Below are 26,917 nucleotides of genomic sequence, written 5' to 3' on the forward strand. Positions count from 1 at the left end.
TGGCGGTTATTTCTGGTTTCGTGTCGATGGAGAGCCTGTCACTGCTTCTCACGGGAGACCCAGGCTCTCCATCGACACGAAGACCAGAAATAACCGCCACATCTTGAAGTATAATCGTCATCTCACCGTGGCGGAAGTGAAAAGTCTGGGTCTCCCGTCTCCATCTCTCGACTAGAGCTCCTAATAAAGCCTGATCCAGCTGCACACGCCTAAGTCGAGAAATATAATAAAATCCAGACTGTCGTAGCAGATCGAGCACCAAAGGATGATCATGTCCCTACTGGTTTAATTTGCGGCCATGCTCTGTGATCTGAACCCCACGATATCACTACAGTGAAAAAAATTAGTTAAATCAACATTTCTATACATTAATACTAATGATAACTTGAAGTGTAATATTTTTGGCTCTCACCTCACTCCTGATAAATGCAGGCCTATGGAGATGCTGCTCTGTCAGGATGGACGGATCAACCGGTTCCGCGTCCTCTAGATCTGCCATCTGTAATTTTAAAGATTTTGTAATTAGTAACATATTAGCAAAAAGCGCGTTGAATATTGAAAGTTTTATAAATACTAGTAAATTAGGTAACAAGTCCTATATCGACGTCCTTGTTGTGCTCTCTCTGTATTCTGTGGACATGTGTTTCTATAATGGCCTTCCTGTTTACAAATGCTACATTTTGTTCGTCGCCCATTGGTTTCGTCCATTATATTACGAATATGTGTTGATCGTGGTCGACCTTTCTTCCTTCTAACGGAAGGCGGTACAATTGGTGGGTCCTGGGGTCGTGGCCAGTGTCGCCTGTCTGGAACTGGATGGAAAAGCGGTGCGTATGTCTGGCAATAACATTCTACAGTATACCAATAGGAACAAAGAGTATGAAAATCTACTCTTCTTTGCGAATTACTGCAAACTGCTAAAAGATGCGAGCAAGGTATTCCCGTTAGCTTGTATTTGCCGTAATCACAATCCGCATCTAGTCTATTCAGGAAAACATTGTAATTGGAATCTCCAATTTTGACCTCAAACTGAACAGCCCCAAATCGATAGACAATGTGTCCCCGCGCCGTTACCATATTCATTGTAATCCGACTTTGTATTTTAGGTACTAACGTGGCCGTCATACTTTCACCATTTTTACGACGCTGTAAAAAATAACTATCAAGTTTGTAAAAAGTTCCCGCGACAAATACCGTGATAGGCAGAGCACGAATTCCTTAAGTACCCCATTTAAACTTCCGGACATATTGGTGGTCATCAACCCGAAGCGTCGTCTTCCATCAAATGCCCACGCTCAATACTCTTTGTATTCTTCAAGATCATCGACCCACTTCCAAGCATCCTGATCTAACGCAAGTAACTCTTCTTTCAGTTTATAATATTCTACTGATATTGGAACACTGCCAATAGTATAGAATTTGTCTAATAACGAATCATTTTTAAAACGCTTATTCATATTTGCTTTCATGTGTCGAAGACATCACCGGTGTGCATGCCCCTGTCGCGTAGGATATATCTCAGCCACTATTTTCTTTAAGCCACTAAATCGATCAGATATAAAACAAACCTGTCGATTGCGTATAACATAATGTTGCAAGTTTTGTAAAAACCAACGCCAACTTCCACCATTTTCTCCCTCGCAAATTGCAAAAGTTAAGGAAAAAATGCTATCATTTGCATGGACAGCCGTTGCTATCAATGCATGGCCTTCGTATTTGCCATACAAGTGAGTGGCATCAATGCTGACCACCGGCCGACAATGTGCGAATCCACGAATAGAAGGAGCAAATGACCAAAAAACACGACCAAACTGACGTATTCCGTCTGATGGCCATCTATAATCAAGGCGCCAAACATTACCAGGATTACTACTCTGCAGCATAGTAAGATACCGAGGCAAGTCTGTATTTGATTGCTCCCAGCTCCCATAAATAATCTGTAATGGTTTGCTTCTTGCTAGCCATACCTTTCAATAATTTATTTCAACATGCAAAGTGGATCGCGCCGTTTCCTGCACTTCTTTTGACGTCATATTTAGTCTTGCCTTCATTAATGGGAGAATCACTTGGCATATGAGATTTGAAGTATAATTACGGTGTGTCGCATTAAGCATTAGAATAACAAAAGTTTGTTGACCCGCATATGTCTTAACTCTGAAATATATTGCATCTTTAGGAACTGAAGCGTGTAATGTCTAAGGACATCTCTCAACCGTGCATTTTACTGTATAAGTTGTTTTGGTGGATTTCAAAAACTTTATCTGAACATTGTGAGTAATGTGCCATCGATCTAAAGCGTCCACTAAAGATGCCTTATCATAAAAGATTTGACGAAGCCAAGTTCCGTCAATGCTAGACGTGCTAGGTAGATCGGTGTTGGTACGTCTAGCATCGAACTCAGTCGAATTCACAACATACTGATGTATCCAATTGTTATCTGTAGGAAATTGCTCCGGATGGTCAATAAAATCAAGTTCCTCTTCAGGATTGTCTACATATTCGTTGTTTATATGTGGGTTGTCATTCACACTGTAAATGGCATTCGCAAGGCAATTTAATCCACCAACGTGATTATCTTCAACATCAGCAGCTAGATCATTCCAATCGCCGTCCTCATCATTATGAATGGGTGCATCCTCCTGATTACCGTCATAATCATCTCCTTCATCGACAATATTAGCAAGAACTTCATTCCTATTTTCATAGAACGTAGATAGCCTGCAATAGGTCCCGAATCTTTACTATATTAGGTACATTTTCACTTACTATTAATTAAAAAAGAATCAAAATTTTTATTACCCCCAATCATAATTTTCATTAGGTGCATGAAATATCGTGGGTTCGTCATGTGAGGTCGAGGATTGCGCACGTGGAGACTGACTCTGTCTGCAGTATTTATAATTAAAATTTATCAAAATATTTCATAATTAAAGAAAATATTCACCGCAATCTAGAGATATTACTGACCTTGTAATCCTTACGCCTGGTTCATTACCAACTTCATGGTCACCAATTGGATTATCCGAAAAACCCACATCGATATCATTATATAGCAGGCTTGTGTAATAGCCTTGCGATTGATATTGTGTCTCTAACGGATAGAAATCTTTCTCGATGTATAGCGACACACATTCATAATGTTCAAACAATCCAATTAATCCCTCCAATGATTCATCATCTACTATATCGTGAGCAATATATTCATTCGCTCCCGTAGGACATCGAATTGTGAATTTAAGACAACATTCTTCTCTATTACAATTTACTAAACGATACATTCTCATATCAAAATTCTTATAGATCGTATCTGAACGAATCGCGATCAATTTCTTTCGACCACCGACATATCGGGGACCATTTTCATCCATAACTAACTGTCCATCCCAATGAACACTAAGAGACATCCGACGACTAGCCATTTTAACTACACTTAAAAAAACTTTCAAATCTTCTCTCAAAATATATAGTGAATATAATATAAAAGTTTAAACCTAAACTAGGCTAATGGCTAGTTTAAAACTAGTTTAAACTAGGTTTAAACCTAGTTTAAACCTCAACTCGCCTAATGGCTAGTTTAAACCTAATTTAAACTAGGTTTAAACCTAGTTTAAAACTAGTTTAAAGCACAAGTTTAAAACTAATTTAAACTTTAAACTAGGTTGAAACCTAATCTAAACTAGGTTTAAACCTAGTTTAAATTAGGTTTAAGTTAGGTTTAAATTAGGTTTAAACCAAATTTATACTAGTTTAAACAAAAAGTTTAAAGCTAATTTAAACTTTAACCTAATTTGAAGTTTATACTAGGTTTAAACCTCGGTTAAATTAGTTTTAAACCTAATTTAAACTAGGATCAGCATCTAGTTTAAAACGAGCTCGTCAAAATGTTTAAACCTAAACTAGCTAATGGCTAGTTTTAACCTAGTTTACACCTAAACTAGGCTAATGGCATATTTAAACCTAGTTTAAACTAGGTTTTAAACCTACTCAAAACTGTGCTAATAACTGCAGCTGAGAGAGCTACCTGCAATGTGGGTTGTTGAGGGAGGTTGGCACGGGCGGCGGATGCGGCAGTCGATGGGAACCGGCGGGGGCGACGTCGGCAGGGGCGGCGACGACCGGCCAGGGCTCCTGGAGAGGGAGTGGCAGAGAGAGAGAGAGAGAAAGAGACAAAGAGGGCGAAAGCAAGACAGGGAGGGAGAGGTTGTCAGGCTGGGCCCTAGGTATACCTAATTAAGACGGTGAATGATTCATCGTCTTCTCTAGAACACGGCCAGCCTTCGAAGGAGGTGCTGCTGTTGCACCAAAGACGGTGAACGATTCACCGTCTTATCTAGGCTACAACACCCTGGACTTGCAAAGTTTTAGGGGGTGTGGGGATTTGCTGTGAAGGCGGTGAATAGTTCACCTCCTTCAGAAGGCGGTGAATCATTTACCACCTTCACAACAGATATTACAAAGACGGTGAACCATTCACCGTCTTATCTAGGCCACAACACCCAGCACTTGCAAAGTTTTAGGGGGTGTGGGGATTTGCACTGAAAGCGGTGAATGGTTCACCGTCTTTAGAAGGCGGTGAACCATTCACCGCCTTCACAACAGATATTACAAAGACTGAACGATTCACCGTCTTTGTGAGAAATATCCTACGTAGCGCCCACGTGGCGAAAGGAGGGTTAGTTTTACGAATAAAATTTTGGCAGGGTCATTTTGCCAATTATAAATTTTTGGAGGGTCATTTTATAAAAAAGCCCTATAGATTAACCTATTACCCTTTGTTGATTTTCTCCCAATCTACATGGTATCAGAATAGGAAGTCCTGAATTCGAGTGCTGTCTGACTCTTAGTATTATTTAATTTTCTCCCATTTAATTAAGTTCATGCTTTCGGTCTATTAAAAAAATTGCGATCCTAGAAGTGAGAGAGAGTGTTGAATACTAAAATATAAAAACACTTTTCTCTGGTAGCTTAAGCTATAAGAGACAAACGGTTGTTTCATATAATTTAACAGTTCTATATTTTGCTAGATTTCTTTATTATCTAGTATTACAATGTGTTTTTTTAGTTAATTTTCCTAAACAACAGCTAACGGTTGCAATGTTGTTTTCATTGCAATTGCTTTCACTGACTTAGGATGAGATCACGTTGCAATGTGATCTTCTCCTAAATCGACGATTTTTTGGCATCTTTTGGGTTTACAGTGTATTGCTCATCAGTTCTATGCAATGTGGTTTCTCTAGTTATGTTACAATCTCTTAGAAGTTGTCTTGGTTCTATTTGAGGTTTGCTCATTTACTATTACACCACTCTTTGATGTAGGCGATGTGTTACTCAGCTTATTTATGAACGAGCTATATGGCTTCCAACTTGATAATCATCGGTGGTATGTTTCTTCTGACTATTATTGTGTGCAATGTTTTGCATTTCCTCTTTTTTTTTACTTAGTTATTTTACATACTTCACTATATTTTTTTTATCATTTGGTTGTCTAGTAATGCTTACAAAGGAGCCTGCTCAATAGATGAATATTAGAAGAATATTAGAATAATGAGTTTAGATATTCTATTATACTATAATTTTTTAATCAGAAAAAAAGGAATTATTGGATGGTAATGAAAGCCTAAAAGTTTTAGAACTTCTGAGACTAAGGTACAAACAGCTTATTAACTTATTTGTTCATCTGGACCTAAAGTAAATTGTGTTGAGGTTGATGGTTATGGTGGAGAATAATGATCATTTTTCTGCTGCCTTCAATTTGTATCAAGGCTGAAAACTTTGAAGCACAGATACTTCAATTTATGTGTACTTTGCGTATCGGATGCGGATATGGGCCCGATATGTGTCCAATACAGGATTGTAATATCTGGAGTTTTTTAAAAATAAAAAAAAGACCAGTTATGGCTCGTATATGGGGGGATACGGGAGGATACGGCTGGGATTTGCGGGGATACGGCTAGGTTCTTTTATGATCTAAAATGATCGGAGTTGAAAATTTTTTGAAAACCCCATAGGAAATAAGGAAAAGAGTGGAAAAAATGCCAATCACTCTTCAATTCGGCATTTTGGATGGTGGAAGGCACTCTTTCTCACTGTCTCCACAGAATATTAAGTTATGGTTTATGCCTTTAGCATTAAACTTTTACTTCTTAATCTAATTGGTTAAACTGTTAGCATATTTTCTTTTGCTAATGTTTTATATAGTAGAACGTAATGCTATTTGAAAACATACATATATGATGGACTAATTATCTAGTTTGTTCAAGTAAATATCTATTGTTATCATTTAGTCAAGCTAGATGATGTTTGATAGTCTTTGAATTATTATTCCTTATAGTTGGTTATCTTTTTTGATGAACAGAGCTAGAACAATTGTACAAGCTAATGTATATGTCTCTTAATATAATCTAGGTATCTTGATTGTCCTCAATATGTCATTATATATAGTCAACATATGTTTTAATATATTTAAAATAATATTTTATTCAAGTGTCCCCTACATATTGTATCCTAGAGTTTTTGGAACTTAACTGTATCATTGTATTCGTATCGTGACGTATTCGTATCCTTGTATCCGTATCTGTGCAATATAGTTTGCAAATCACAATGTAAGAATTGAACTTTATTTGTATGATAAAGAGACATTCCCTTGCTTTTAAGTTTGGATTGCTGATTCCTGCAAATCATATTGATGCTGTTTAGCATGCTGATGTGCTGGGTTGTGTATAAACAAAGATGACAACCGATGGGTGATAATACATAAATGACTGCACAAACTGCTGAATGGACTTTGGCATTGATTGCCTACTTTGCAAGTAAAAGATTAAGCTGGAATGCCTTTGAGCTTCAATGAGAAGTCATAAGAAAAAGTCACTAGAGAGAGGCTGTTAAAGTTAAATTTGATGCTAGATGTTGGAAAAGCATAACCATGTATGAAAGTATACTACATGTTATATGCGCATTCAAACCCTTGAAAGCATGCAATGGTATCTGTTATTCTTCTAGTGCAGCATGAGATGAACAAAAGAAATAGTATTGCCTAAAATCGTAAAAATTCAAACTGCAAATCCGAATTTAATGACTTTTACTGCTGACAATAATGTAACTCTTGGTTTTACATTGATGTGGAAAATATAGCTTTAGATATGATCTATAAGTTCTCTGTTGCATGTATTACCAAATGTTTGTTTCCTGAGATTTTGTTTTCTTGCATATTATTTAGGTATCCTTTGGAGCTACGCAAGGAGAAGTCTACTAAAGATAAGGTGATACAATGAATCTCTCTCTTTAACGAATTTTATATTTAAATGGAAGTCACTTTCCTTGACGAATAGCTCTAATACTTTATTGTCATGTGTTGAAATATCACACAAAAATTCGAAACCAGTTCAAGTCAGTGCCTTGCTTGATCCTAGTTGAACTTGTAAAATTCCTTTCACTTCTCTCTGAGAGAGTTGAAATTACTTGTGTGACAATCATATTTAGCATCCAAGTTTGTTAAATGTTTGCTTGTATATTTTATCTCCGTCAGTCATAAAAGCTGTACTCAAATCCCTTGAGCCATCCTCCGCAGCCTCAACCCTTGAACTGTCAGTTCTTACCTTCTTGTTCTTAAAGAGAAACAAATATTTCTATCTGAAATCTTAGATTGATGAAAAGCACGGTAGGCAGATAGTGAAATGGCTGCCCATCTACAAAATACGGTCTTGGAGAAAAGAAACATTTCTGTCTGCAACTCTTAGAAGATGAAAAGCACTTTAAGCAGATATTGAAATGGCTCTGCCCTGCCCGTCTACAAAAATTATGGATATTATCTAGTTCTGTCCAAATTAAAATCAATTTTAGTTGCTTTTATACTAGCATACGAAGCTGTTTGAAGCCAGCTAAGAAATTATGCCTCATGTAGGCGTCATATTGAGATACGTGCTGGCTCATAATTTGAGTCACGATCAAGACTAACCTGCGAACTTGATTTAACATTGAAGTGAATGGATGCTAGGGTTTCCAAAATTTGTGCCAGGCCAAGACAAGCTATGCCTTGCTTGCAGTTGACTTAGCTCATTTAACCTGGTCCTAAACATGTACATAACCTGTGCACATTATGATAGTGATTGTCCTGGATGCCTTCACAGTGTGCACCCTTTATTGGACGCGTGAGTAATCAATATAGCATGCTTTGTTGATACGGAAAGTGCAATATGAAATGTTTGGCTTCAATTAATTTAGTTTATTTTCTCAAGTTTTGATCAACTTATAAGATGCTCTTTATTAGTGTGGTCTGTTGGTTAACTCACATAAATGCCATAAAGACACCTTAATGGTATTATACCCCATTACATGCACGTTATGGTAGTACTTGGATTGTGAGATTCACAAGTTAACATTTTATTAGTTCGTAGAAAGCAAAAAGTGTAGAAAAAGACAGTAACATGTGGCAGAACTCATGGTTAAAAAAAGGGTAAAAATGTATAGAGACCGAGGATTAACGTGCCTATCGGCACTGGCCGTATTTACCATGCCGTATTGTGCCAACAAGATATCGGCACAATACAGCCCCCGTGCCGATGGCACAACTCAAAACCCTCTATTCTTGAAATTAGTAAGAAATTTTCTCAATAAAGTTCAAAAGATTTGATAAAAATATGTAATAAATAATTGGCATATTTTGCTGCTAAAGAAAATAAATATTTCATGTCATTACGTGTTGGCACACATGTATTTTTTGTGACCGACATGCATCGGCATGGCCCGACACGCACCGTACCATACCGTGCCGGCAAGTTTCCAATATGATCCCGTGCCACGGCACTTAAATCCTCGATAGAGACCTCTTCAAGTATAAGCCAATTTGATGTGCACCATCCAAATTGTTTTTTTTTTAAATTTGATTGTGGCCTCCTTAGTTTTAAATATTCTTATTTGAACTATTTTCCTCAATTGAATTGGGGATCCGTTAAAAGCAACAAATTCTTTGGCTATCAGTCATTAACGGTTTACTTAATCTGCAATTCCATCAACTGAAAACATCCAGAATCGTTAAATTAAGCAAAATCAGCATTACATATATTTACTCCCTGATTTAATTGATGAAAGTACTCAAATCACAAGAATCGAAAGTTGAGCAAGTGGTTGTCAAAAGAAAATAAATTAACGGGTTTATTTCGAAATGGCCTATCATTGAGGGCGTTGTACATGTTAACCTTAAAAAGGAATAGGGCTTACACTTTGCTGAAGTAATCTGTTTGCAGACTTTTATTCATGTCGAATTATTAAACGTTGACTTTCTAACGCCATAAACTGTGCTGTTTTATGTAATACTGAACCATATTGTTGTATCCTGTGTACTTGCACAGCAGTCAAAAGGTTGCAAGAGAAATGAACGATCAAATGATAGCCAAGATGATATGGAAATGCCTCTACAAAGTGAAATGGATGATAATACTGAGGATTCTGAAGAAGCAGCAGGCTCACAATGTGATGTTTCCAACGTTTCTAATCATTTGACTAAGAATCTATCCTTAAATGCAGTTAGTTCAACCAAAGTCTCTGATGCGAAGGTGCAGGGACTTATTGGTGATTGTGATAAGCAACAATCAACTCTGCCTGAGGTTGGTTGCATATAGATATTTTAACTTCCTATTTGTCGGCCTTTTCTCCTCACTTATCATCTTTCAATATTATAGGTGGTGAAGCCTTGTGGGCGAATCAATTCGTGCATGGTTGTGGGAAAAGACGCACTCTATTTATACGGAGGGATGATGGAAATCAAAGATCGAGAAATTACGCTTGATGATCTTTATTCGCTTAACCTGAGCAAGCTAGATGAGTGGAAGTGCATCATACCGGTTAGCTATTTTATTTCTCTTGTTCTGAGATTCATTTAATTTATTATTTTGTTCCTTCTGTAATATATGTTAGAGGCATGTAATTTATCCAGCGTGTAAGTTCGTTCCTGTCAGTTGGTGTCGTACTAACTACATATGGTCGACATCTGCTAGATGACTTAGTAGGATAGCTTTGAGAAACTAGCAAGATATTCTAAAATTAAGTATATCATCAAAGATTTCATTAGATGTTAATAACAGTAACCTACTTGAAATAAACTAATCCAACTCTATCTTGTTCTTCCGCCTATTTTTTTCCATTGAAATTGATAATTTTACATAAACAGTAGACCATTTCTTAATAGTTATCAGCCATCAGCCAAGTTGTTCTTTAACTAATTTCTAGCTTTTACATTCACAGGCATCAGAATCTGAATGGCAAGACATTTCTGAAGATGAGGACGAAGAGGAGGATGAGGATGATGACGATGGTACCGAAGATGATGAAAGCGATGATGGTAGTGACACTAGTGAGGCAGATGATGATGATGATGATATTGTGGTATTGTATACAATAATGCAGTCTGCTCTTCCATTATCTTTTCTTCACTATATATATATATATATATATATATATATATATATAGAGCTAGGCTGGTATACTATCGGTACTACCAAGTTGTTTTCAATAATGCCGCTTCCAAATCGACGATCGGCTCCATTAGACTTGATCTATACTATTTAAAGTATTTGGAAGCTAAATTTCATAATTTTTCGGCATCATTTTCCTATCAAACGAGTAGTCTAAAAATGAACGGCTGAAAATAAAAATCTCATAAAAAATGATGATAAAAGACTTGAATTTAATATCAGAGGTACTGATCTTACTCTAAATAGTGAAAAAAATTTTCTATAAAAATTTCATCAGATTTGGATTATTTTACACCGTTAAATTCACAAACGCGTCACATCAACCCTTAAAATTGTCAATTTTGAGACCTTTTGATTACTAGCCAAACGATGTCAAAAAATTATATGGTTTCCAAAGACTTTTAATAGTGTAGATCAAGTCTAACGGAGTCGATTGTCGATTTGGAAGCGGCATTATTGAAAACAACTTGATAGCACGGAGGCCTTCGTGCTATTGATAGTATACCAGCCTAGCTCTCTCTCTCTCTCTCTCTCTCTCTCTCTCTATATATATATATATATATATATATATATATATATATAGAGTGAGCTGGTATGCTTCTGGAAGCATGGAGCCTTCCGTGCTTCCAAACCGTTTTCGATGTTGGGACTTTCGAATCGACGATCAGCTCCGTTAAACTTGATCTAGAGTATTTGAAGTACCTAGAAAATAAATTTTGTGATTTTTCGATATCATTTGCCTGGTGATTGAAGGGACTCAAAATCAATAATTTTAATGGCCGTGGTGAGCTGTTTGCATGTTTAACGGTATAGAAATATCTAAATTACGTGAAATTTTGATAGAAAATTCTTTATACTATATAAAACAAGATCAATATTTTTTATCTAAAATTTTAGGTATCGTTTGGTTTAGGTATAAGCAAGAACTAGCTATTACAGGGATAGGTACAAGTATGGGGATAAGAAAAATAGCATTTGGATGAAAATTGGGTTGTTTCTGGGGATAAGAAAAATAGCGTTGGATAGATAATATGGAATAAAAAAAATATTAGGTAGTTTTATATAGAAAATGGAGGTGTTGGTGGGGATAGTTATAACCGTTTATTATAGGTAACCGAGAATTATTGTTCTCGGGTAAAAAATTAGTGTTTGGGTATAAAGGGGGGATAAGGGCATATCCCTATCCCTATCCCCTAACCAAACACTGCCTTAATGTCATATCATCATATTTTGTAAGATTTTTATTTTCAGCCGTTGATTTTGAGCCACTTCGATCACTAGGCAAATGATATCAAAAAATCGCAAAATTTATTTTCTAGATACTTAAAATACTCTAGATCAAGTCTAACGGAGCTGATCGTCGATTCAAAAGTCCCAACATCGAAAGCGACTTGGAAGCACGGAGCGCTCCATGCTGGAATACCAGGCGCACTCTATATATATATATATATATATATATATATATATTCTCTTGAAGATGATGCTGTTATATATTGATTCTATCGTGGTTAACATTCCTTAGGGTGCATTTGGTTCGCACTATCTTATCTAGATATCCAGAAATCTAGTATATATTATAGCATTTGGAATTCTAGTTAATATTCTGGTTAGAAACCTTTTATTCCGAATGGAATAAAATTTACTCCAAAAAGGGTAATGTTATTAACGGAATGAGAGAGGGGTAAGTATCTCACATTTCTAAATGCTTGTAATCTGAGATGGTTTTCCAAATTCCTAAACTACCCTCATGAAATCTTGAAACCTATTATTTATTTAAATTTTAGTTTGAAAATAAATTTAAATGCAAATTTAAATTAAAATTTAAAGTAAAATTCTTTAAGTTTTTTGAATCCAAGAATCAAATTCTCATTTTAATTCACAATTTAGATGTAGAATTTAAATTTTGAATATTAAATTGGAATTTAAGAGTCAACGCACATTTTGAATTCAACATTTGAACTCAAAAGAAAACATTGAGTTTAATGTTTTATTTTAAATACATTTCGTAATTAAATCACTAGAAGCCCTTTGAATTTAAAAATGCTTCAAATAAATTTCGTTTTAATTAATCACTAGAAGCCTTGTGAATTTAAAAATTGAACTCAAATTTGAACTGAAGCTTTAAACATACATTTCAAATTGTACATTGATCTCAAAGTTTAAGTTTGAGTTTAAACATATATTGTTTAGTTAAATCATTCAAAATCCTTTGAATTTTGATAATTAAACTCAAATCTGAATTCAAGAGTTAAATATATGATACAACTTGAATTCAATGTTGGAGCTCCAAATTTGAGTTTAATTTATTTTATGCAAATATATTTAAATTTTAATTAAATCACTATAAATCCTTTGATATTGGAAACTAAACTCAAATTTGAGTATAATTTGGACATAAAATTTAATTTATAATATAAAATTAAATTTAAATTTTTATTCAGATAAATATTTTAGTTAGATAAATATTTCAAAATTCAAATAAAAAAAGGGGCTTAAAAACAAATTGAAATATTAAGCCAGCAACATATATAACGAGTTTAAGCTTGACTTTTTTTTAAAAAAATTTCAAAATCAAAATTTTGATTTATATATTAATTTTATTTTATATTCTAATGGTAAATAATGCCTTTATGAATAAATAAAGTTCTTTCTGTCGAAAATTTCTGGAAAATTACATATATCATTATCTAAATTATAGGAAATCTAATGGTTAAATTAAACACAATAATTTTATACTCCTGATAATTTAAGATAAGACTAGAGCATGAATGAAACGCGAGAAAACTACATTCCCACTAATCTACTTACTGGAAATGATTTCCTTTAATCTGATAATTCTTGGGAATTCTTTGTTACGTGAACCGAATGCAGCATTAACTGAATTAGATGGAAGTAGGCACCAAGATCAGTAGATTGTAAGAGGTTATGCAACATGCTCGGTATGAGTCACACCCATGTTAGAGAAGCACTCTGTACTGCAAAATGTTTTTACAACATTTTGAAACTATTTTTTAAGGCAACCTAACAATCTAGATTGATAGAGATGCAATGATGATATTCTGCAGATTCCAACACATTAGCGTACAATAGGAACCTCTACATTCTGACTAAATTTTTATCTGATTACTCGGTAAGAAGATTCGAGGATCCACATTTAAGCTGATAATACTCCTATACAGCTATACTTCATTATCAGATGTTTCAGATTACATAGATTTTGTTTTTTCTTCCAGTCTTGCACAAGAATCTTATGCTGTATCAAATAGAGCTTTCCTAGTCCCATATGCTAGTTTTTCACAGTACAATTACGAAATTTGGTGTAGATTGAAATGTTAACAAACCAGCGAGTAGTTCTCTTTGATAGTGGTCTACTTTAGGAGGTGGTCTGGGTAAGACCTATTGCCAATCTAGATGAACATCAAAAGGGTGATGTTACTTACTTTGTTATTCTAGTATACAAAACCAAAATGTCTAGTCTACAAAACGAAAATGGCTATCTTATGCAAGATGCTCAAGTCTGCTTAAAGCATGAGCCTGAGCCTGTTCTTGTGTCTAGACAATATCCTGGTGATTGACATAATTAGACATTTTCTATTCACTCCCTGCATCTGATAACTATCTCCTTGTTCTAAACTTGTATTGCTTACCGTCGTTCAGTTATTATCTGTGGACCCAACATAATTTTTTTTTCTTTTTCTCGGCATGCTTGCGAAGTGTGACGTTAATGGGAAAAAGACTCTGGATATGTCCACTGCCGTGTCCTTATTGAAGGGTGAAAAAAAGAACTTGCGTAGAAAAGAAAAACGTGCAAGGATAGAACAAATCAGGGTTACTCTTGGTCTTTCAGACTCTCAGAGGACCCCTACGGTAATTTTCTATTTAATTTTTTTTTCCCTTTTTTCAAGATTTCTTATATATAATTTTTGAGCTGCCACTATTTAGAAGTTGCCGTAGTAAACTATATTCCATTTTGCGTGCTCACTCGAGGAAAATGCTGAAACAATCTTGTTCATTAAATGCTGCTTATCTCTGAAAACAATAATTGGTCAAGAAGTAATGCTTTCTAGGACTTAAGCTGTTATTACTGCTGATAAATATGGGCAAAATGTTTACAAGCACATGCAGTATCCATAAATAGAATATCAGTGCAAAAACTATGAAGCCAATATAAAAATGAGTAAACGTTATTAGCTTGAGAAGCTTCCTGCTGGCTGCAGATGACTTAAAACCGAAATTATGTGTTCCAACTAGTGGGCATTACTTAATCATTGGATTTTTTTTTTTTTGTAACCTTTATTCACAGAAAGATGTCATCATTATCTCAAAATGAGATAATTAATCTTTCAAATTTTGTTTTATCAATGGCTAGTATGGAACAAAGGGAACTACTGTTGTTCATTTCGTACTTTGGCTGTTTGACTAAAAATTTTTAGATCTTTTGGTAATCACAAATTCTAAGAAACTGGCTGGTTGATTAGAAAAATTTTAGATCTTTGGCGATGTTTGGTACCATTGCCTTTTTATTTTGGTTTTTAATCACATTCTATGTAATTGGATGCATGAGTGGATGGACTTCTTGATTTTCTGTTTTTGTTGGTGAGCTTGCAATACACCCTGGAGGGATGCTGAACATCTCTTTTGGGAAAATAAACCAGACAGAAAAAGTTGCAACTAAGTTTTTTCTTTGTTGCCAAACAAACGAGGTAAACGTACAAATTGCAAGGAAGCAGCCATCCACTGCTGCACTTCATTGCATTGGATTTTGTGTTCTGAAAAATGGACAAAAAAAAGCTGTAGTATCAAATGAGGCCTTATTTGTCAAAAGAGTTTGTTGTTGCATGGGCTTCAGATAGTTCTTTTTGTATTTTTCTGACAATATTGATCGTTTAATTCTGATTGTAAATTTTGTAGCCTGGAGAAACTTTGAGAGATTTTTATAGAAGAACAAGTATGTACTGGCAAATGGCTGCTCATGAGCATACTCAACACACTGGAAAGGTTTGTTACTCTGTTTTTTCATCCAAAATTCTGTACCAATTCCTTTTTTTTCTATTTAATTTTGTTGACTTTTTTATTGTTATATTTACCGGTATCCCGCTAGTAAGATACTTGGGTTAGGTTTTGGGGGTGGTTAGGTTCGAGCCCTTGCGTAGAGGGCATAGTGAGGGGACGTTGAGGTAAAGGTAACGGTGTAAGAGGGGAGAGTTTTTTTTTTAATGCAAAATATTGTAGTATGAATTCTTTAGAGGAGCCCTAGTATATAATTCATCCCCAAGTAGTTTGTGCCAGCCTTTTAATTGCCCAGGTCAATGCTCAAAAAACAAACAAGTAAAAATGTTATTTTACCCGAGGTTTAAAGTGCCGCTCCGTGCCGTTTAAAGTGCCACCCGGTGCCGCGGCACGTACCGTGCCACCAAAATGATGGCACGGTACGGGGGGGGTCTTGGACCCCCTTCCGTGCTGCAACATGCGACGTCGTGCCGCATGAGACAGCGGCACGACGCAGTGTGTGGCGGTACAGTGCCATGCCGACACTTTGCTATTTTTTTTTTGCTTTTTTTTGCTTTGTTTTGTTCTTTGGGGTATCCGAATCATTCTAGGTACCCTACACCCTCCAAAATCAAAAATTTACTTATTAGGTAAGTCAAAAAAATTATAGTTTATTTTTTTGTTTATCAATATACGGACAAAAGATTTGTCCGAGCCCTTCGCTTCCACCACAGACATCCATTTTTTTCTTCCAAAATTTTATCAAAATGTCGCACCGCAAAATTTTTGGCAAATTAAGGGAACAATCGAACTCGATAAACAAATTTTGACGCACATCAAACATAAAATTTCATTTTTGTGCTAGAAGATTGAAAATACTGATAAAATTAAAAGCTAAATTAAATAAATTGATACTTAAATTTATTTAATTTATTTGTCGTATAATTTATTGTTTAATTTTTTGCCCAATTTGCATAAAAAATCCACTAGTTTTTTTTGCAGAAGTGGGCTGTCTTTTTCGATTTTGCAGATTCGGGCCGGATTTTCAGCCTTTTGACCAAAATGCCCCTCGTCTACATCCGCCTCTTTTGTATACGGTGAGAAACGTATATCATAACGTACGATCCTGACAGGCATTAAATGCGCCCCTTGCGCTTTACGCAACCACACTCTCATCGGAACCCGAACCAAATCGGCCCCGCTATTTGCCAGCCTCGGTGTTTGCTGTTCGGCTTTAAGAAATTAAATTTGCTGAAGCTACATGAGAAAACCTACACGGCCGGCAATAGGAATAATAGTGCAACGCGAAGAGAAATGGTGCAACAACCCTTCTAACAGTGCATCTTTCGGCTGGTATCAGTGCAATCTCTGCCGCTCAGATGTGCAATGCAGGTATTCAACATTCTCCCTCACGAGAGCAATCTCCCATTCCCCCGTAAGGAAGGCAGTCTTGTACCTAGACCATAAGAAGCGTAGGGGAGTATAATCCAGCACTCTCCTTCCTTATGGAAGCCTGGCAGTTTATTCTATCACTGTATGCCGACCGCTGCATTTGCAGAGGAGAAATGGAAGAAGCGTCGGGAAGGGACATGGCTTAAAGGTTATGAACTGGAGGAGGGATGAGGCAGAAGGAAGGAGGGGAACAAGGCGGTCACACCAGCAAACCGCTACCAAAAGGCCCAGCAAGTATTAATTGTAAGAGCCGCTTTCTCTTCCCGAGGAAATATTTGTGCAGGTGAATAACCGGTGGATATTAATTGTGCAAATATTTGTACCGGTCTCACTCCGCCTCACCCATAATCGAGTAGAACATATACGTTATTGTACGACCTCTGCCGTGAGGATTAAATGCGACCTACGAGTGGATACGCAACCTTCGAAATATCGGTATGCGAACCAAATCTGCCCCGCTATTCGCCATACTCAGTGTTCGATGTTCGGTTCTTTGAAATTTGGAAGAAACGTCACCGGCGACGAGAATATTGATGCAAATGGAAGTGAAATAATACAACAACCCTTATAAAAGTGCAGTGCACACTTTATATTAGTGCAACATTGTGGCAAACAGTGCACTATTCGAGCAAATATTTTCCACGGTTGCTGTAAACGAACCAACCGAAAAAGGAAAGATGTTCGGTCATGTGGCAAACAGTGCACTATTCGAGCAAATATTTTCCACGGTTGCTGTAAACGAACCAACCGAAAAAGGAAAGATGTTCGGTCATGTGGCAAACAGTGCACTATTCGAGCAAATATGCTGCAATATTAGATTAAATCGTGTAAGATCGTTCGAAATAAATTAAGATTTATTTAAATAGAATAATCATGTGGCTATTCTGAATACATTTTCTCGCTGTACGCTGTTGACTGTTTGGTGTGCTATCACGTCAGGACATTACTGGATTCTTACGATGTGTGATGAATAGGTTGTCCCCAACGAGCATCCCACTAACTATCAACCGCCTTATTGCTCCCATTCCCCTATTCTTACAATTTATGCATTGTTTATAACCACCATCGTCCGCTTCGAAGCCCAAGTGGCCGTTACACTTTCAATCTATGTTGCTTGCAATGGCCTCAAAGTCGTCGCAGTCTACTGATTCTTCGTCTAACGCCGCCCGGAAGGCACTGTCGTGGCCGGTTATCGGCGGCCCGGGCGGTATATTCATTGTGAATTCGAGGTGTTTCGTTGGAGCATACAGGAAGACTTACGCGTCGGTCGTGAAGCCCCATCATCTTCCCGTCATCCACAGTACCATTTTCGGCAATATCTTATAGTTTTTCGACATCACCTCAGACAGGCTCATGCTGGAGTTCATTCTGCAACATTGGAAGGAAGGTGTAGAATTCGAAATAGGCCCGCAGGTCATATGCTTCACGGCCCAGGAGATTGCACTTCTGCTTGGATTATCCCTGTCGGGCCAAGTATCAGATCTAAATCTGAAAGTTGAATCGGAGATTCAGAAGCGTTACCTTGAGGGGAAGAAGGTCGACCGCAAGAACCTCGAGGTAGTATTGAAGGAGAATGTCGCCCAAGGAGGACGAAGGCGACATCTGCGACTTCGTCAAATTACTCATTCTGTATTTTTTTTGTTGCATTCTTTTCACAAATACCAATAATATTTGCCCAAAAGGCCTTGTTGCTATCTTGTCGATGAACTCTCTGGCCTGGGACGCTATAATTGGCCGAAGGCAGTACATCGGCTAATCATCGACAGCCTATGCTCCGCCGAAATAAAATTGCAAGGTAATGTGTAGCGGGTGGGATACGTTTTTGGATGCACCCCTCTTCTCCCTGTAAGTGTATATTGTGAAAATAGTTTTAGGTATCTATCATATTGCAAAGTATAAAAACATTTGCGACAGGTCGCAAGTAATCGTGCAAAAGGACTTTGTTCTATATGTTAATCGTGTAATTTTATGAACTATAGCGTAATATTGTGCTGATTAGTAGTGTAATATCGTCTTTGCAATGAGGTGTGGATATATGAGCACACTGGATACAGATGTCCTTTATCTTTTTGCCGTGCAATATTTTCTCGTGTCCAGATGTGGGATACAATTAGATAGATTCGGCATTCACGGGTATCGTCGAGAGTGAAGGAGGATTTTAACTTCACTAGGTGCCGACGCAGGCTCGACCTCTCCCCGGAAGAATAACGGTTGCTAGGGGTCATGGTTGATGTTCCACGTCGTCGGCGCCCCACCAAGAATGAGGAACCCCCGAGTGGCTATAAAGAGGTGATAACAGCAATTGTTCGTCTGGAGGGCGTGGTGTACAGTATTGCCACCTCCGTGGTCGCCATACTGAGCAATCCTGCTCTTCTACCAGCACCAACATCATCGCCAGCGCCTGTTGGAAGTAAAGAGAGTAAAAAGAGGCACGAAAGCGTGCAAGTTCCACCCCCCACCGTCTGAATCCTCTGGGCGCTCCTCACGACGTGTGAAGAAACGAAAGTTAGCATCGCCCGTCTTGGCGATGCCGGCAGAGATCTCGGGCAATAAGGTGAAACCCGAATTCGGGCAAGAACGAACGCCTAGATCGTCGAAATCTAAAGAAGATGGGGTCGTCACAAACTCCGCAGTCCATCTAGAGTTCCCCATGAGTGGCGTAAGAAGCGCACACCGGAGAAAGGCAAGCGAACTAGGAGCTCGTACCTTCTCCGACCGCTCTGGGGACGAAAGAAGAACGGCGGCGACCTGATCGCCGACGTATGTAACGCGCTTATTATTTACATTCTCAATAAGAGTGTGATTCTTATGTTACATTCTCAATACTAGTGTGATTGGACCACACTGAGTTTAATAAAAGTATGTTTTAATTATTTATTGGTGCAAAAGTTATAGTTATAGTGCAACATTTAGTCAAGTAGTGTAACATACAGCCGTATCAATTGTATGCAGGTTGTGTCGCCGAGAGAGAGTGCACACCCGCGGGCGGCAAGAGAATCGCATCCGCGCCCGATCATTGTTTTTGAAGAACAAATCGAAGAAGATGACCGTACAATAGTGCGTCTGTTCGCCGGCGACGTAGCAGTGGAATGCGACTAAGTATGTAAATGTGTAATTGTTGTTTAAATAGTGTAATTGTTAAACTAATAGTTCAAATGACTATTTTTTTACACAATTTCAACTGCATAATGTTGTCATCCAAGTATGTCACGACATCCAACCATTATCTTCGCTACCAGAGGCGTCGGAACCCATATTGTCGGAAGTGTCGAAGTCTGGCGAAGTGGGGGCACCCGCATCGCCGGAACTGGAGGCGGCGGCGGAACCAATGGCGGCGCCGATACCGGAGGCGGCGGCGGTGGAAGAGGAAAAGCCCGCCGATGGGGCGGCACCCGCATTGTCGAAACGGAAGGCGGTGGCGGAAGTAGTTAAGCCCACTGCGGCGGCGGAAGAAGCAAAGCCGGTCGAGGCCGCGCCACTCGTCTTGCCGGAATGAAAAGCGGAGGCGGAAGCGCCGAAGCCCGCAGAGACGGCACGCACAACTAAACGGGTAACTGAATGTTGCACCGGTACTTTTTAATTAATGCAATATTTCTTCTATTTGTGTAATATTTATCCACTAATGGTTTAGTTCCCTAAATGTTGCACTATTTTATTTTCCTGTGAATAGGCGGCTGTTTTTATCGACAACCCTCCCGACGAATGCTCGCAAATCGAAGAGACGCTAGGCTCGTGCCACACCGGCATCGAAGGCTTCTACATAAGAAGCGAAGTCCGCCAAGCCGGAACCCAACAATACAAGGGTATGTGAATGTTGCAACGATACTTTTAAATAATGCGATATTGCTTCTAATAGTATAAAAAAGTCCAGCAATGGTGTAGTTCTCTAAATGTTGCACTCTTTGATTGATTTATAAACAAACCCCAGTAATCATCGACATCCCCCACTCGGAAGATACTCTTCCAAAACAAAAAAGGGCCAAAAACTACACGTCGCAAAAGCGATGTCGACCAAGGATTTAAAGTACTATGGTAAGCGAGTGCTACCACAGGAGGACCAGAAGTTAATAAAAAAATATTTCTTGTCAACGACACCAAAACGATAAGCGTGCCCTCGAAAAACATTGGCATTGGTCAGAAGGACTTCGTCGACCTTACAAGTTACATGGCCTTCGTCAGCTCCGATATTATTGACTTCTACCAGCATCTACTGGAGAAGGCGAAAGGCCAGAGGTGCATATACTCTACAAGCTTCCTTTATCAAACCATGGATACAAATTTTGGCTCAGAGATGTTTATGACGAATGTGACCGAGGGGGCGATTAGTGACGCAAAGTATTGGTTCATCCCGCTCTTCGACTTCGAGTACTTGCACTTGCTGGCAGTCGATCTCCAAGAAGGAAAGTACCTCTACTTATCGTCGATCAAAAACGTTAAATATAACGCTGGGTTCGAAAAAGCGATAAATATTCCCTTAATAGTGTAATATTGTGCCTGGATTATTCTATTATTTTCTCTAATTAGTGCAACATTCCCTTATTCAATGTAAGTTCGTATGAAATTTCTTGGACAAATTTTTCCGATTTGTTTCGTCGCCGCGCCACCTGTCCCCTTGACTGAAAGAAGATCAACATAGAAAACATCCTAATCAAGATAAGTCAAATGACTGCTCTATCTTCATTTAGCATACGAAGAATACTTGCAGAAGGGGTGGAACATTAACTTCTCCCAGAAGGATGTGACGAAGAAACGCGACGAAATTGCAGCAGAATTTTTGCAGCATTTTTACTTTGAATGATTTGATTAATTATTTTTAAATTTTTTTTCAATTTTTTTCACATTTGAGCATTCGGTGGATTTGTAAACAGCAAATGTTTGGGTTTTACTGTGTAAATACATGACTCAAAATTTTTCTGTAATGGTGTAACACAACAACCAATTACACATATTTGTTCAAAATAGTGTAAGTTTGTATATAAAGAAGCAAATCAATGACTCCTTCACTCTCGACTATCCCCGTGAACGCCGAGTCCATCTAATCGTATCTCACCTCTGGAGACGAAGAAATATTGCACGGTGGAAAGGTAGAGAACATTTGTACCCAGTGTGCTCATATATCCACACCTGATTGCAAAGACGATATTACACTACTAATCAGCACAATATTACACTATAGTTCACAAAATTACATGATTAACATATAGAACAGAGTCTTTTTGCATGATTACTTGCGACCTGTCGCAAATGTTCTTCTACTTTGCAATATGAGAGATACCTGAAAATATTTTTACAATATACACTTACAGGGAGAAGAGGGGTGCATCCAAGAACGTATCTCACCCGCTTCACATTAGTTTGCAAGTTTATTGTGGCGGAGCATAGGCTGTCGATGATTAGCCGACGTACTAGCGTCCCAGACCAGGGAGTTCATCGACAAGAGCAACAAGACCTTTGGGGCAACAAAAAAAAATACAGAATAAGTAATTTGACGAAGTCGCAGATGTCGTCTTTGTCCTCCTTGGGTGACATCTCTTTTAATACCACCTCGAAGTTCTTGCGGTCGACTTTCTTCCTCTCAAGGTAATGCTTCTGAATTTTTTATTCAACTTTCAGATTTAGGTCTAATACTTGGCCCGACAGGGGTAATCCAAGTAGAACTACAACCTCCTGGGGCGTGAAGCGTATGATCTGCGGGCCTATTTCGAATTCTACACTCTTTCCAATGTCGCAGGATGAACTCCAGCATGGGCCTGTCTGAGGTGATGTCGGGAAAGTGTAAGATATTGCCGAAAATGGTATTGTGGACGACGGGAAGATGATAGGGCTTCACGACCGACGCAAGTCTTTCTGTACGCTCCGACGAAACACCTCGAATTCACAATGAATCTACCGCCTGGGCCGCCAGTAACCGGCCACGACAGCGCCTTTCGGGCGGCGTCAGACGAAGAATCAGTTGACTGCGACAACTTTGAGGCCATTACAAGCAACGTAGATTGAGAGTGTAGCGGCCACTGGGCTTCGAAGCGGGCGATGGTGGTTATAAACAGTGCATATATTTTGAGAATAGGGGAATTGGAGCTAAGGCGGGTTGATAGTTAGTGGGATGCTCGTTGGGAACAACCTATTCATCACACATCGTAAGAATCCAGTAATGTCCTGACGTGATAGCACACCAAACAACCAACAGCGTACAGTGAGAAAATATATTCAAAATGGCCACATGATTATTCTATTTAAATAAATCTTACTATATTTCGAACGGTCTTACACGATTTAATCTAATATTGCAACATATTTGCTCGAATAGTGCACTGTTTGCCACATGAATCTTCGGTCGGTTCGTTTACAGCTACTGGGGGGAATATTTGCTCGAATAGTGCACTAATATAAAGTGTGCATTGCACTTTTATAAGGGTTGTTGCATTATTTCACTTCAATTTGCATCAATATTCCCGTCCGGTGGCGTTTTCTTCCAAATTTCAGAGAACCGAACAGCAAACATTAGGTATGGCGAATAGAGGGGCAGATTTGGTTCGCATACCGATATTTCGAAGATTGCGTATCCACTTACAAGTCGCATTTAATCCTCGCGCCAGAAGCCGTACAGTAACATATACGTTCTACTCGATTATGGGTGAGGCGGAGAGAGACCGGCACAAATATTTGCACAATTAATACCCACCGGTTATTCACCTGCACAAATATTTTCTTGGGAAGGGAAAGCGGCTCTTACAATTAATACTTGTTGGGCTTTTTGGTAGCGGTTTGCTAGTGACCGCCTTGTTCCCCTCCTTCCTTCTGCCTCATCCCTCCTCCAGTTCATAACCCTGAAGCCATGTCCCTCCCCGATGCTTCTTCCACTTCTCCTCTGCAAACGCAACGGTCAGCATACAGTGATAGAATAAACTGCCAGGCTTCAATGTAGAGGGAGAGTGCTAGATTATACTCCCCTATGCTTCTTGCGATTTAGATACAAGACTGCCTTATGGGGGAGTGGGAGGTTGCTCTCGTAAGGGAGAATGTTGAATGCCAGCGTTGCATATCTGAGCGGCGGAGATTGCACTGGTACCAGCTGAAAGATGCACTGTTAGAAGGGTTGTTGCACCATTTCTCTTCGTGTTGCTCCTTCGCATTGCACTATTATTCCTATTGCCGACCATGTAGGTTTTGTCATGTATCTTCAGCAAATTTAATTTTTTAAAGCCAAACATTAAACATCGGGGCTGGCGAATAGCGGGGCCGATTTGGTTCGGGTTTCGATGAGAGTGAGGTTGCGTAAAGCGCAAGGGGCGCATTTAATCCCCGCCAGGACCGTACGTTACGATATACGTTTCTCACCGAATACAAAAGTGGCGGATGTAGAGGAGGGTCATTTTGGTCAAGCGGCTGAAAATCTGGCCTGAATCTACAAAAACCGAAAAAGACGGCCCACTTTTTCAAAAGCACAAAACTACTGGATTTTTTATGCAAATTGGCCTAATTTTTTGATAGATCTATTAATTTTTTGAAAAAATAATTAAAAATAATGTTTCAAATACTTTTTAAAATAATTTTTTTGTATTTTATAAATTTTAGATTGTAATATGGTCAAAAGAAAAAAAAGATGTTTTTGCATTTTAAAATTTCTAACTTATAAAAATTTTTATTCTGCATCATATATAGTTGTACTTTACATACAAAAAAATTTACAAGTATGTTAATTGATGAGTATAGTAAACTATATATAGCAAATATTCATAATTATTTGATTAAATTTTTCAAAATAACATTTTAAGAGCTTATTAGAATAAAAAAAACTGAAATAAGCCGGCACCAAAACATGCCAGTAGGAGGTCATGCGTATCCATTAGTATGCAAGCGTATCATGTGTCGGCACGGAAGCGTACCAGTGCCGTACCGTGCAAGGCAAACAGCGGCACGCCCTCGTGCCACGGCACTTTAAACCTTGCTTTTACCTCTCTTGTTTTACCTATAATGGGAATGACCAGATAGTCATGAATAAATGGCTTTGTCCTGTTTTTGAAATAAATTCTGTTCGAGTGGCTTTCCATCAACTCTTAGGCCAACTTCTTGATTTTCTTCCCCCCTTTTTTAACCTTCAAATTGTATAGGATTTTGTTTTTCATGGCTGAACTGCTCCCTCCGGGGGGCTTTTTTCCCACTCAATCTTTGCTAATGCTTCTCTCATCTTTTCCGCAAGTTGTTTTGTACCTCTGTTACCAGAATAATCAGTAGGGGTGTAGCTTCAAGACTATATCTAAATTTGATGCCTCTTGGAGGCATAAATAACAAAAGAATCAAATAGAAGACGACCTATGAAGCATGTGTGCCTAAATACAAATACAGCTTCCCGGATTGCATAGGACAATCATTGCTCACTTTTTTGAGTTTGTGTCGACTATCAAGTTAGCCGGTCAGAGTTGCGATGTTCATAAATAATGACAAGCCATAAGCTGAATTGCTGATAAAGTAAAATTGATGGGGAACTGCTATTAAGCGGGGAATAAAGTGTTGATCTTTGCTGTTATTTTATGGTTTGATTTTATTTGGACTGGAGGAAACCAAAGACCATGATTATGCTATAATAACAAGAAGAAAGTTGTAGATGCAATGGTTGTTATCTTTGCACATTGTTAATGCTATTTGTTGTAATATCTTGGGAATCATTGCATCGTCCCACCTGTACATATGCTTACAACATTCAAACAGTATATTTTATTGTTTGGATTGATTAATTCATCTTTCATTGTGCACTACGTATCAATTTGAGTCTTTTAGCCAAGTTAGGAATCGATAATGCTCCTTTACACATCATCTCGACCCAATTTTGCTTTGACTAGCCACAGTTCTGTGCTCTCAACATCTGTTCAGACAAATTTTGGCAGCGACTCTAGATTGTGGATTTTTCGGTTCTCATACAAAGACACCGTATCACTGATCAGTCGAGAGACATTAACAGCTTCTAGTTTTGGTTTTTATTCTTAATATTAAGTGCTTAGGATATAAAATGAAGCAATATTTACAAGTCACTTCAAATTAAGGATCCGATATGGATTGTTAATTACTATGCTTGAGCTACAGATTTTTAGCGACTTAATTTTAGTAGGCTTGCACAATTTTTGAAACTGTCACTTATTACTGTATGTGAATAGCCTTTTTTGTTTTCACTATGGCTTCAAGTTTTGATGTTATATGTCTATATATTTGTATTTATTTGAACATCAGGAGCTTCGGAAAGATGGTTTTGATCTTGCCGAAGCCCGATATAAGGAGCTCAAACCCATACTTGATGAGGTAACTTTTGGGCTGAATTTTACCTAGTTGCTTGATGTTTATATAGATTTTTGAAATATTTTTATTCATTTGTTTCTGTCTCACATGGTGTGCAGCTGGCAATACTAGAGGCAGAACAAAAGGCTGAAGAAGAAGCCGGTGCCGAAACAAGTTCGAGAAAAAAAGTCACTAAGAAAAACAACCGAAAAAACCCAGCGAAGTAGTTTTATTTTTCGTTGTGGCTTTTTGAAAATCTCTTGCTTCAGTAATACTTTTGTGCATTAGTCAACGACGACGTCATGGGCAAAATTGTGTGTTTTGATGCAGCATTATGATGATGAGAAAGAAAACCATTGTGAAATTTTGTCGGAGCCTATTATCAGCTTCTGTGTACATTACTAGATGTTTATTTTTGTTTTGATATTTGGGTATTTACATAACTGTGTATTTTGCTTCTGAAATACTGAGGTGGGTAAGTGAACATGTCCCGAACCAATTTTGAACTGCTTTAGAATCGAAACCTGGAAATTGGGTAATTGAAAACCTGGTTAGGGGACTGATATAAGATATTTTTAAAAATTTTTTGTACTGCATAAAATTCGTGGTTATTTGTAGTTTGTCCTTTATTTTACTTAACAAGTTAAGCGGAAGAAGTGGATTGGATACCCAAAGATATCATACCTTAAGGTGGTGTTTTAAATTTCAAAGTTTAAATTTTAAATTTGATATTTTAA

At 38.0% G+C, this 26,917-nt stretch overlaps 1 protein-coding gene across 8 annotated transcripts; it reads left to right on the forward strand.

Annotated features, from left to right (window-relative positions):
• On the forward strand, positions 656 to 26,745 carry LOC109726490 (kelch repeat-containing protein 3-like). 8 transcript variants are annotated; one of them, XM_020256098.1, is made up of 12 exons: positions 656 to 827; positions 5,317 to 5,380; positions 7,217 to 7,259; positions 9,348 to 9,602; positions 9,678 to 9,839; positions 10,240 to 10,380; positions 14,184 to 14,336; positions 15,381 to 15,467; positions 20,581 to 20,713; positions 22,217 to 22,490; positions 26,136 to 26,204; positions 26,300 to 26,745. In XM_020256098.1, the coding sequence occupies exons 1-12, from the start codon at positions 671 to 673 to the stop codon at positions 26,310 to 26,312; spliced, it is 1,551 nt and encodes a 516-aa protein (XP_020111687.1). In that variant the 5' UTR covers positions 656 to 670; the 3' UTR covers positions 26,313 to 26,745. The 8 variants fall into 8 exon arrangements, 7 of the variants coding, with proteins under 7 accessions (XP_020111687.1, XP_020111690.1, XP_020111683.1 ...); XM_020256101.1 differs by lacking the exon at positions 22,217 to 22,490; XM_020256094.1 differs by lacking the exons at positions 26,136 to 26,204; positions 26,300 to 26,745 and adding an exon at positions 22,551 to 24,408.

Source organism: Ananas comosus, linkage group 21, assembly GCF_001540865.1.
Source record: "Ananas comosus cultivar F153 linkage group 21, ASM154086v1, whole genome shotgun sequence".
NCBI classification, from domain to species: Eukaryota; Viridiplantae; Streptophyta; class Magnoliopsida; order Poales; family Bromeliaceae; genus Ananas; species Ananas comosus.